This window comes from Geotrypetes seraphini, chromosome 12, assembly GCF_902459505.1.
Source record: "Geotrypetes seraphini chromosome 12, aGeoSer1.1, whole genome shotgun sequence".
Taxonomy (NCBI): domain Eukaryota; kingdom Metazoa; phylum Chordata; class Amphibia; order Gymnophiona; family Dermophiidae; genus Geotrypetes; species Geotrypetes seraphini.
Window position 1 is genome coordinate 73,950,327 of NC_047095.1, and position 12,657 is coordinate 73,962,983.

At 41.7% G+C, this 12,657-nt stretch overlaps 1 protein-coding gene across 2 annotated transcripts in view; it reads right to left on the minus strand.

The window, feature by feature from the left end:
- IPO13 (importin 13) overlaps positions 1 to 12,657 on the minus strand; it is a 237,151-nt gene that overhangs the window by 43,006 nt on the left and 181,488 nt on the right. The window contains exon 15 of one of the 2 annotated variants that reach the window (XM_033916137.1): positions 7,417 to 7,469. The exons of the other annotated variant lie outside the window; for it this stretch is intronic. Within the exon in view, the coding sequence (XP_033772028.1) occupies positions 7,417 to 7,469 (53 nt within the window). The remainder of the gene's footprint in view (positions 1 to 7,416; positions 7,470 to 12,657) is intronic. 2 annotated transcript variants of the gene reach the window in all.

Sequence of the window (12,657 nt, forward strand, 5' to 3'; positions counted from 1 at the left end):
CAGCTGTAGCCCTTCATGCCAAGGTAACTGGTCATATGATTAGATTTGAGGAGACAAACATTTTGGAGATAAAAGACCTTTGGTGGCCCAGAAGAGTAAGAGGTAACAGAGATAACACACCCCAATAATTTCAATGGAGATAAAGGACTCTTCCTAAACAAAGTCTACAGTGTACCACAGAAACTCGCATTTACATTCACACATGTGAAAGACCGGTTACCTCTGCTCCAAACCCCTCTGGGGCATTCCAATAGTCTTTCAGGATCTTGGTGATGTCAGGATGAGAAGGAAACCCAAAAATAATTGGGGGAAAATTATATCAACATTGCTAGAGCCAGAGCAAATGCTATCACAAATTAGGTGCTACCAGCAGCTATTATTTCTCTGTGTATTTTACATGTAATAAGTTATGATATGCAAGTGCTTAGATAAGATGGTAACTTGAGACTATAACATGGATCAAGCCTGTCAATGTAACATTAAGTATTATGGCCCAGGTTGTTTAAAGCCCCTTCTATGGGTGGGGCTTTAGGCGTCTGGGCCAATCAGAGCCTTAGGCCCTTCCTTTGTGCGTACAGCAACCTACATACACACTAAGATAGGGTGCACTTATTCTACGTTGTTGAGTTCATCAGTTACAAAACAGTACCTTTAAAATATTATGTGTCCTATTTCTGTCTAGCCATCTATCGCCTCACTGCATAGAACCAGTGATCACTGGTGATATTTCCTGAAATCTCTTCAACCAAATATTCAGACTCCTGAAGCAGGCCCTTTCAGCCAAAATATGATAGTGTCAAGTCCTAATATATAATAAAGAGAATGAGCACTCAAAGGTCACCTTCATTGTGGTCTCTGCTTTCCTACTTTGGAAAGGTGGTATTGCCTGTTTCTTTGTGGGTTATTTGAATTTTTGCCATGCTCAGAGAAAGGAAAATGACCAGAGAGCATAATTTGAAGCTCAGGGATGTAAGACTCAAGAGCAATGTAAGGAAATTCTTCTTTGCGGAGAGGGTGGTGAATGCCTGGAATGCGCTCCCGATAGAGATGGTGGAGAGGAAAATAGTGACAGAGTTCAAAAAAGTATGGGATGAACACAGAGGATTTAGAATAAGAAAATAATAGTAAATATTGAAGAACTAAGGCCAGTACTGGGCAGACTTGCATGGTCTGTGTCTGGCCTTTTGGTTGAGGGTGGGCTGGGGAGGGCTTCAATGGCTGGAAGGGTGTAGATGGGCTGGAGTGAACTTTGACAGAGACTTTAGCAGTTGGAACCTAAGCACAGTACCGGGCAGAGCTTTGGATTCTTGCCCAGAAATAGCAAAGAAGAAGAAATAAAATGTAAATTGAATCAGGTTGGACTAGATCAGGGATCTCAAAGTCAGTCCCTCCTTGAGGGCCGCAATCCAGTTGGGTTTTCAGGATTTCCCCAATGAATATGCATGAGATCTATGTGCATGCACTGCTTTCAATGCATATTCATTGGGGAAATCCTGAAAACCCGACTGGATTGCGGCCCTCAAGGAGGGACTTTGAGATCCCTGGACTAGATGGACCATTTGTGTCATCTACTATGTTACCTTTTGATCTTTGGTGCTTGCTGCTATTTATATTTTCAGTGCTGGGTATTGATGTGGAGTTGTTTTTTTTTAGACCCATGAAGCTCAACTGCTACTACTATTATTTCTATAGCGCTACCAGATGCATGCAGCACTGTACAGTCACAAAGAAGAAGAAAACAGTCCCTGTTCAAAAGAGCTTACAATCTAAACAGAGCTCTTTTTCCCTACTTCTTTTCTTCCGTTTCTGTGTGTGGCAGTAGGGCTCTGTGTTTTTTTGTAGCCTGAACTGAATATTGCTGGCTAGCTGATAGAAACTCAGGAACCAATTACCTTTAAAATAACTAAGTGTATATAGTTAATTGAGGGGGTAATTGGAACACACTTGGGTCTCTAGTGGATTAGATAGTAATTGTAGTAGTTTTGAGATATGGCTCAGCATTGGAAAAGACGTTTGGGCTTGAGGGGGGTAATTGAAATTATAATGTTGCCCAGTTCTCCAGCATTCCTAATTTCTGAAACATTTCTTCATCTGTCTGTTCATTCTGTCTTGGGGGATGGTAGTATAACCCTACCTTTATATTCTCTCTCTTCACACATGGAATTTCTATCCATATAATTCCACACTATCTATGTCAGGCAACCCCATCCCCCCTCCAATTTGATCTATTCTATCCCTGCGATATAACTTGTACCCAGGTAATAGTGTCCTATTGATTATCCTTCTTCCTCCGAGATGCCTATTATACCTTCCTCATCATTTATTGCTATATACCCTAACTTTCTTACTTTATTTTTTTTAGGCTTCTAGCATCTGTATACAGACACTTCAAATTGTGTTTTTCCTTGTATCTACAGATTGCTTAGAAGGTGACAGGGAAAATTTGCATCTTTTACTCTGTCTTCCTCTTAAAACACCCCTGGCTTTCTTTCAGCATTATTGAAACCTCTCTACTGGGACACCCTAAATATCCTGGATACGTCACACTGAACCATCTGCTCTTGGGTGATTGTCAGCTTTCACCCCCATCTCACTTTAAAAGCTGCTCTCCTTTTTAAACATTGGCACTAGCAGCCTGGCTTTTGTTTTTTCTACCTTTGAGTTGGAATTCATGAAATACTCAAGAAAAGGAGGACAAAAACTGAATGAAAATGAAAGAAGCCAAGAGAGATACATCTGGCAAAAGCGCAGGCCGAAGAGCAAATGGCAAGAAATATAAAAAAGGGAGACAAGTTTTTTCAGGTATATTGGTGAAAGAAAAAAGACAAAAAATGGAATTGCAAGACTGAAGGAAGCTTTGAACTGATATGTGGAGAGTGTATCCATGACATCCTGCTTATCTTGTCTGTTTAGATTGCAAGTTCCTTCAAGCAGGGACCATCTTTCTTCGTGACTCTATTCAGCACTGCTTACATCTGGTAGTACTACATAAATAATAGTAGTAAACAAATACTTCTGTTCTATGGTCAAGGAGAAAAATCCTGGAGAAGGACTGTGACTGGCAGCAGAATTACATGTGAGAATATATTGGATATTGTTCTAGTCAAGGAAGAAAGTGTTTATGAATAACTTGAAAAATTGAAGTTAGACAAAGCCATGGGATAGGATCTATCAGAGGTTCTGGTGGCTCCACTTAAAGATTTGTTCCTTAAGTCTCTGGAGACAGGAGTGGTTCCATGGGATTGAAGAATGGAAAAGGTTCCTCTTCACAAAAGTGGTCACAGAAGTGAAGTGGGAAACTACAGGCCGGTAAGCCTCACTTCGGTTATTGGAAAAATAGTGGAAGCGTTAAAGAAGGAGAGTGAAATTCCAGATCTAAGACAACATGGCTTTACTAAAGGTAAATTGTGTCAAATGAAACTGATTGAATTCTTTGAATGGATGACCAGAGAATTAGATCAAGAAAGTGCACTAGATATAATTTACTTAAGATTTCAGCAAAGCCTTTGATATAGCTCCTCATTGGAGGTTCTTGAACAAACGAATGGCTGAAAGTTAGGATCCAAAGTGGTGAACTGGATTAGAAACTGGTTGACAGACGTCAGAGGGTTTAATGGAATATGCTCGGAGGAAGGAAAGGCGAGTAGAGAACTGCCTCAAGGATTGGTACTGGAGCTGACTCTGTTCAATATATTTGTGAGCGATATTGCCAAAGAGTTAGAAGGAAAGGTTTGCCTTTTGTGGATGATACCAAGATTGGTAACAAAGTGGACACTCCGGAGGGAGTGGAACATAAGAATTGCCACTGCTGGGTCAGACCAGTGGTCCATCGTGCCCAGCAGTCCGCTCACATGGCGGCCCTCTGGTTAAAGAACAGTGCCCTGAGACTAGCCCTACCTGCATACATTCTGGTTCAGCAGGAACTTGTCTAACTTTGTCTTGAATCCCTGGAGGGTGTTTTCCCCTATGACAGACTCCGGAAGAATGTTCCAGTTTTCTACCACTCAATGGGTGAAGAAGAACTTCCTTACGTTCGTACGGAATCTATCCCCTTTCAACTTAGAGAGTGCCCTCTCATTCTCCCTACCTTGGAGAGGGTGAACAACCTGCCCTTATCTACTAAGTCTATTCCCTTCAGCACCTTGATTGTTTCGATCATGTCCCCTCTCAATCTCCTCTGTTCGAGGGAGAAGAGGCCCAGTTTCTCTAATCTTTCGCTGTACGGCAGCTCCTCCAACCCCTTAACCATCTTAGTCGTTCTTCTCTGGACCCTTTCAAGTATTACCATGTCCTTCTTCATGTACGGCAACCAGTGCTGTATGCAGTACTCCAGGTGAGGGCGCACGATGGTCCGGTACAGCGGTATGATAATCTTCTCCGATCTGTTCGTGATCCCCTTCTTTATCATTCCTAGCATTCTGTTCACCCTTTTCGCAGCCACTGCAAACAGATCTGCAAAAGTTGGACGAATGGTCTGAAGTCTGGTAACTGAAATTCAATGCAAAGAAAAGCAAAGTGATGCATCTGGGGAGTAGAAATCCAAGAGAGATGTTATGTGCTGGGAGGCGAAAGGCTAATTTATACAGATGGGGAGAGGGATCTTGGGGTGAAGTGTCTGAGGATCTGACAGCGACGAAGCAGTATAACAAGGTGGTGGTTGTAGTCAGGAGGATTCTAGGCTGTATAGAGGCATAATCATCAAGGAGATGTTGATGCCGCTGTACAGGTCGTTTGTGAGGCCCCACTTGGAGTATTGTGTTCAGTTTTGGAGGCTGTATTTGGTCAAGGATTATAAAAAGACTTGAAGTAGTCCAGAGGAAAGCAACATAAATGGTATGGGGTTTATGCCAAAAAGGTACAAGAGACTAGATGACCTTTACCCTTATTAAAGTTCCTGTAAACCGTGCCAAGCTCTATCTTCATAGAGAGGATGTGGTATATAAACTTAAGATTTAGTTTAGATACGATAGACATTTAAATATTTGAAAGGTATTAATATAGGACCAAATCTTTTCCAGAGAAGGAAAATTGGTAAAACTAGGAAGACATAAATTGAGGTTGAGGCGTGGTAGACTTAAGAGTAATGTTAGGAAATTCATTTTCATGGAGAGGGTGGTGGATGCCTGGAATGCCTTCCCAATGGAGGTGGTGGAGAGGAAAACAGTGATGGAATTCAAAAAAGTATGGGATGAACACAGAGGATTGCTAATTAGAATATGAAAGGACAAACCTTCATGGTCTGAATCCCACAAAGGAGATGGTTTGGATATGTTGTAGCAAGCTTCAATGGCAACTCCAGTAGTTGTAAACTAAGGTTAATTCTGCACTTGTGATAACAAGACAGACTGGATGGACCATTCAAGTCTTTATCTGATGTCATTTACTATGTTTTTGATTACTGTAATTCTCTATTGATAGGGTTGCCATTTTCATCAAGTAGCACTAAAGCTACTGTTAGATTAATCTGAAATGTTCACCAATTTGACCATATTATTCTGTCACTGATTAAATTACATCGGTTACCAATAAAGTGGAGAATTCAATTTAAAATGTTTCTAGTTTTCAAAGAATTACATAAGATGCTTGCTAAAATGGCAATATGTTGAAAATTCATACTATAGTGCATAACTTGCGGCCTGCTAATAAGGGGTTGCTGGATATATTAACTTTTAAGCAAATATAGCAGACTCTCAGTTAACCAGCACTCATGGGGATTAACAGATGCCGGATAAATGTAGTTTCTGGTTGCTTGAGAGTTACTATTAAAAATAGGCCTAACTAATACTATAGCACATATTATGCCATTCTATAAACTGTTCCAGGCAAAGTATTGGTGTACTCAGGTGTGGCGTGCCAAGATTACAGTTAAATTTCCACCAGAAATTGATTTTTATTTTAAGTATTACAGTATTTCTTTGAGTTTTTTGCTGGTTACTTTAATCACTACTACTAATTTATATGGAGGACTGCGAAGATCTCCAAAAAGATCTGACAACGCTGGAAGAGTGGGCCAAAAAGTGACAAATGAGCTTCAACATAGGGAAATGCAAGGTCATGCATGCAGGGAATAAGAACCCGATGTTCACTTACAAAATGGGGGGGATCACCGCTAGGGGTGAGCAACCTTGAAAGAGACCTGGGAGTGATGGTAGACACAATATTGAAGGCGTCGGCGCAGTGCGCCACAGCCTCAAGGAGAGCAAACAAAATGTTGGGTATCATTAAGAAGGGTATCACGGCCAGGACGAAGGAAGTCATCCTGCCACTGTATCGTGCAATGGTGCGCCCGCACTTGGAGTACTGTGTCCAGTACTGGTCACCGTACCTCAAGAAGGACATGGCGGTACTTGAGAGAGTCCAGAGAAGAGCAACTAGGCTAATAAAGGGTATGGAGGACCTCTTATATACTGACAGACTGAAAAAGCTGGGGCTTTTCTCCTGGAAAAGCGGAGACTTAGAGGAGACATGATAGAAACCTTCAAGATCATGAAGGGCATAGAACCATAGCAGTATAAGCAGCCACATACCCCCCTCCCCAATCATCACTACAAAGAAGCACAGAATGGGCCACAGCAGTGCAAGCATTCCCTTACTCTCTCCCCCCACAAGCTCCACTGCACACAGGTACAGCAAGGGCCACAGCAGTACATGACACCAGACCATTGTTCAGTTATCCTGCTTTCCACAGAACCACATGTATGGCTCAGAATCATGATTTTTTTTAATGTCCAGTCAATCAGGGCCAGCCATGGTGGTTATTTAACGGAAGAGGACCTAGACAATAACCACCAATGTCATTTGAAGCAAACAAGTCATCACCTCTTAACAGCAATATGAAAACAACTAAAATCCAACAGGCTCGGTTTCATTTTGATCCTCCCTTCAGCTCTTCAGTTCTAGAAGTACTCCAAGCCCTGAACTTTCCAGTCTTAGAGAAGCTCTGTATCCCTGTGTCTAACCCCTGAGCTTTCTAGCACCAGATGAGGTTTACTTAAATATCTCTTTAGGCCTTTTGGATAGGTAATTTAAATGAAATACGGTAACTAAGCAAATCCCATGCTTATCCTCTCATCCTTTAAAAAAAAAAAAAAAAAAAATCAAACTGAAATTTTCTTTCCAATGAAAGCAAGTTGAAAATGCAGAGGATCATATTTACACTTCTGTGCAGCGCACTGAATTGGAAACAGAATAGGGGGCTTGTCATTGAGTTGCCCGTCCTGTGCCATTTTATTCCTGGAAACTGAAGGAGAATCTCTGAGGAAACAGATGGAGAAACTCTATCCAACTAAAAGGAAAACAAAACTTATCAACAGAAAGCTAAAAATAGGTTTAAATTGAATCAAAAGAGGAAGAAATTGAGAGAAAAAAGAAGTAGAGAAAGAACAGAAAGTGAATGAAATAAGAAACTAAACACACCTGTGCGAGGAGTTGCATAAATGAATCAACAATATCAGGATGATCCCTGGGCCCTAAAAATATAATAAAGATGTAACTTAAGAAAATCATACAAACAGCAACTCAATATCATATAGTTATGTGATACAGAAATAATTCTTCAGTGGAAAAAAAGGAGTGTGGGAAGGAGAGCAGGGGAGAGAGCACATGAAGAGCTGAAAGCAAGTCAAAGAAAGAAAACATGTCAAAAACTCATGAAAAAGGGTTAAAAGAAAGGGGCAGAGCTCAGGAGGCACATGGCACAGCAACAGAGGAGACAGGGGGCTGCAGGATGCAGCCAGCACATGCCACCCATGGGCTCCCTGGGCAACAGGCTGCCTTGACTCGCTTGGTTTAAATCCTGGGACCCTATCAGGACCTGTTCTCCCAATCTGAGATTGCTCTGAGCTAATACCCTTCCAATGTTATTCACTTTTCATCTCTCTCCTTTAAGAAATTGTCTTGCCAGATAAACCCAGCCCATGTGACCTCCATGCATGCAGAGGATCATTGTGGAACAGGTGGGGATTATGATGCACATTTTAAGCCTGTTATGTAAAGAGTGGGAACTTCTTTTTCTTTGCAGAATACTAGTGGAAGTGGCAGAGACCTCGCATACATCTAGCTGCAATCACTTACACCATGTCTAGATGTATGCATGAAGATGTGTAAATTATAGTGGGCCATAAGTTACTGTGCAGACTTTTCCAACTACAAGAGACAGCTCTTACCCCTTAATTCTGTAACTGCTCTCCTGGGCCCCATTTACAGAATACCGTCACTCATCCATGCAAATGTGTCTTTCTAGAATGGGCTATAGGTGTGTCTAATAGTAATGCAGGCAACTTAAAAAATCCTTGAGATTACAGGTGAAAATGCCACATCAGGCCAAGCAAGTGCACCTAAATGAAGGCACGCTCATGTTGACGTCTGCTTCTAGAATTCCCCCTTCCCCACTCACTCTATAACCAGGTATTTAACACGGATGCATAAGTTATAGAACAAAGAAATTACATGTGTTAAGTGTCAGCACACAACTTGCACTGTATGTAACATGCTCAAGTGCTGCATGTAGGTATGCACATTTACATGTCATGAATGAGGAAGGCTAAATAGAGGTATGCAGATGCCAACTTACGCTAGTATTCTATAAACATATCTGACCATCCAGACACTGTTATAAATCAGTGCTCTGAATGTGGCACCCAGTTACAGAATTGCTCCATTTGCGTAGTATGTGCCATATGCACTTAAGTTATACAGTATCCGGTATGTTCCATATACACCTGTGTGTGGCTCATGCATATATGCTGGACAGGGGGGCTTCATGAACAAACTCAAGGGCTGATTGTGTCTACAAACAGTAAATGTTCTGTACGCACCAATGTCTAATTCCTTCTATATGCTCAAAAAAAGTTTGTGAACCCCCAAGTACAATAGTAGTTAAATTCTATGATAGCCTTGTTTAATTGAAATCAATCTTCTGTTATGTAGTAAAAAGGCTATACATGAAACAATTTCATGTTTCTCGATACAAGAAGACTAATTCAGAACCGGTGCATGGAATAGTACTGTAAGTGAAGCCTTGGCTCTCTTAATTAATTGGCTAATTAGAATCAGGTGCTTAAATGACTAGGTAACAAGTAACGAGTTTGGGCTTCCTATTCTGTACAAAGGTCCAAAAGGGGTTGCAGCTGGTTTTTATCCATGAAAAGAACAGTTCATGCTCAGCTGCCAGGACAGGGCACAGCAATCTAATGTCAAGCAGGGTAAATTTTAGAACCCTTAGGTGCTTTTGAAGAATATTTTTCTTTTCTTTAATTATAAATTTTTCAAAAATTACATACCACAGAACTTCTACGATAAAACAGAAAAAGGAATATAAATCATTACAGTTGAAATAAGCTCATCATAAAAGGAATTATGATCCAAGATGGAAAATAAATAATATGAAGGAAAAAATTTATGAGCTACACCCTTACAGCCAGCAGTGGTATACAGTGACTTTTAATTCCTCTTTAGCGGACAAAAAATACAATAGCTGACCTGGGTCAAAGAAGGAATAAAAAATATTTTCTTTTCTTTAATGTGTAAATTTTCCTGCTCGTATAAGTAGATGGATTTTAGAAAGATGCTACTTATATACACATACACACACACTTTATGGGAGTAACATGATGCAGGCAGTAAGGAGAGAAACATGTTTCTTCTTTGCTCCTGGGACTCTGTACTGAACTTCTGGAATCCGCCTTGAACCATAAGCCGGCAGCAGCTGTATGGGAGTCCCCAGCAGCATCAGCAGAAAGGGAAACCTTATTTCCCTGACAGTCAGGGGCTGGGGGAATCCCTGTGTGGGCAGCGAGGGAAGCCCGGGCTTCCCCGCTGTCAGCGTGCAAGGCACTAGAGAGTTGCGCGGGGACAGAAATCCCACCCATCCCCGTGAGGAATCCCACCCGTCCCCGCCCGTCCCTATAAACTTCAGAAATAGTTATTTCATTTAATTATGCTACTGAATTAAAGGCTCTGGTAGAGACCCATTTACAAATAAGCAAAGACACTTTATTAATTTGCAAATATTAATTGGGAAGAATACATACTTTGTAAACGGGTTTCTACCAGAGCCTCTAATGTAAATATAAAATATACTCAGCTGATGAGAACCCCCAAGATGTCAGCTGAGGACTTCCTTTGCAGTTGGCCACCTTTTGCTAAGCTTGGCATGCAGCAGTAGTGTCCCTGAGTCACAGATGCTGGCACCTCAGTGGCTCATGGATGCTGCCAGTGACTGCTGTGTTTGGTGGAGGGGAGTTCTGGCCGTCTCTAGAGGAGGTCCTCTGCTGGCGGTGCTTGGGGATCCCCACCAGTCACAGCAAAGGTCAGCAAGTACTTCAACATTGTAGAAATAAAACCAGAAATGCATTTCCTTTTCTTTTGAACACAATACAAAGACATCTGCTATATACATTTCCCAAAGCTAACATATTTTAGTCAATAAATTCCATTTTTTACCTTTGTTGTCTGGAGACTTATTTTTCCATAAAGTTGGTCTCAGTTTATTTTTTCCGCTTTCTTCTGTAAATTCTTCTGTTGCTGTCCATTGTTTCCTCCTACCATGGTCCAGCATTTATCCCTTTCTCATCTTTCGTGCCTGCCCACCAGCCCCATGCCCAACATTTCTCCTTCTAAACTAAACTAAACTAAATCTTGGGTTTATATACCGCAACATCTCCACAGGTGGAGCTCGACACGGTTTACATGGTTATCACCCTTCTCCAGCACCATGCGACATCTCTCCCTCCATTCCCTTCACCACTATGTCCAACATTCCTCCCTCTTGCATCCATTTCAATCTGTCCCACTGTTCCCTTTTCCACCTCTCATCTGTACCTCACTCCCTCCCTATGACCAAAAATTCTCCTTTCTTCCATTCCCATGTACACAACCATCTCTCGCGGCTATATGATGTGTTCTGGCTATCAAATACTCGTATTGTTGGTCCTTACAAGTGTGATACATCCCAAGAATGTGGACCTGCAAAACAAGCCAGTGAGCTGTAGGAACAAGATGGATTTTCAAAATCACACCCTAGGGGCGTGGCCTGGCGTGCGCACAAGATGAAAGTGTAGTCGCGCTGCTCCAATATACCAGGCAACAAACTGAGCATTTAAGTATACCTTCTGTCTTCTTTTGTGCTCCCAACATCTATATTCTCGGTGTGGAAGATGGCTAATATGCGGCAATCAAAAATTGACGCGGCTTTTGTTACTTGATTTGTGGACCGTTGAGATGGAATTCTATGAGCTCTTTCAATTTCTAGGGGAATTTTGAGCTCAACTGTAGCAACTTAGGTAGTAAAGTTTCCAAAAACTGAATAGGATTCCCCCCTCCAAATTCTCCGCTAAATCAATTATTTTCACATTCTTTCTGCGCCCATGGTTCTCATAATCTTCAAGTTGCCTTTGTAGATCTTTGATGGTTTTAGTATCTTCCTTACACTGTGCAGCTGTTATCTCCAACAATCAGGACTATCTTCAATAACATCCCCCCCCCCCACCTCGACGAGATAACAACAACTCCCCCAATAGGAGATGCCATTGCAGCTGACCGGATCTGGACAGAATTTCCAGCAGTACACTGGTCAGACATGAATCGACTCTACAAAAAATACAGCCATGCCTCATGTGACCTGAACAACTGTCGCACGTTTCTGTTAACAAATGCCACCCCCAAATTTAGGGCCAGCCTCATGCAGTGGATCCAAATTACACTCACTGAAGGCCAATTCCCACAGCACCTAGGAGAAATCATAATCACTCCAATTGTGAAGGATCACAAAGGCCAAATAGATGACCCCGCTAACTATAGACCCATCGCTTCAATACCAATATATGTCAAACTAATAGGACTAGTTTCACAATAATAATAATAATAACAACAGCTTATATACCGCAATACCGTGAAGTTCTATGCGGTTTACAAAGATTAAGAAAAGGTACAAATTGATTGACTTTAAGAGGGGAGGAAGAAAGAGGGTTAATAGGACAGGAAATCCATTTTTGAGGAAAGAGTGATCAATAGAACAAGTTAATCGCTATAGAGGGGAGAGGGGAAAGAGAAGAAAGGATCAGTTGTCTAGATACTTTAGGAACAGGTGTGTTTTCAGACGTTTCCTAAATTCCTCATAAGTAGTGGGTGAAAGCAATTGTTCTAGGTCTTTACCCCATGATGCTGCTTGGTGCGAGAGAAGATGTTCATGGTGTTTTTTCAGTTTACAACCTCTCACTGGGGGGGAAACAAAGTTGGAATGTGAGCTTCTCTTGTGTCTGTTGGCTGAGAAGACGAAAAGGTCAGTTATATATTTAGGGGCAAGTCCGTGGTAGTGCTTTGAAGCAGAAGCAGGCAAATTTAAACTTTACGCGCGCCTCCATTGGCAGCCAATGCAGCTGCCGGTAGTAGGGTGTCACGTGGTCAAACTTCCTCAGCCCAAAGATCAGTTTGACCGCTGCATTTTGCATCAATTGTAAACGCTGCATGTTCTTTTGGGAAATTGCTAAATAGGCGATGTTACCTAACTAATTACCTGGAAGACCACAATCTTCTCCACCCTTCTCAATCAGGGTTCAGATCCAACCACAGCACGGAGACTCTACTAGTAACCCTACTAGACACAGCCCACCAACACCTCAGCAAAGGCGGAAGGATGCTGATAATTCAACTTGATCT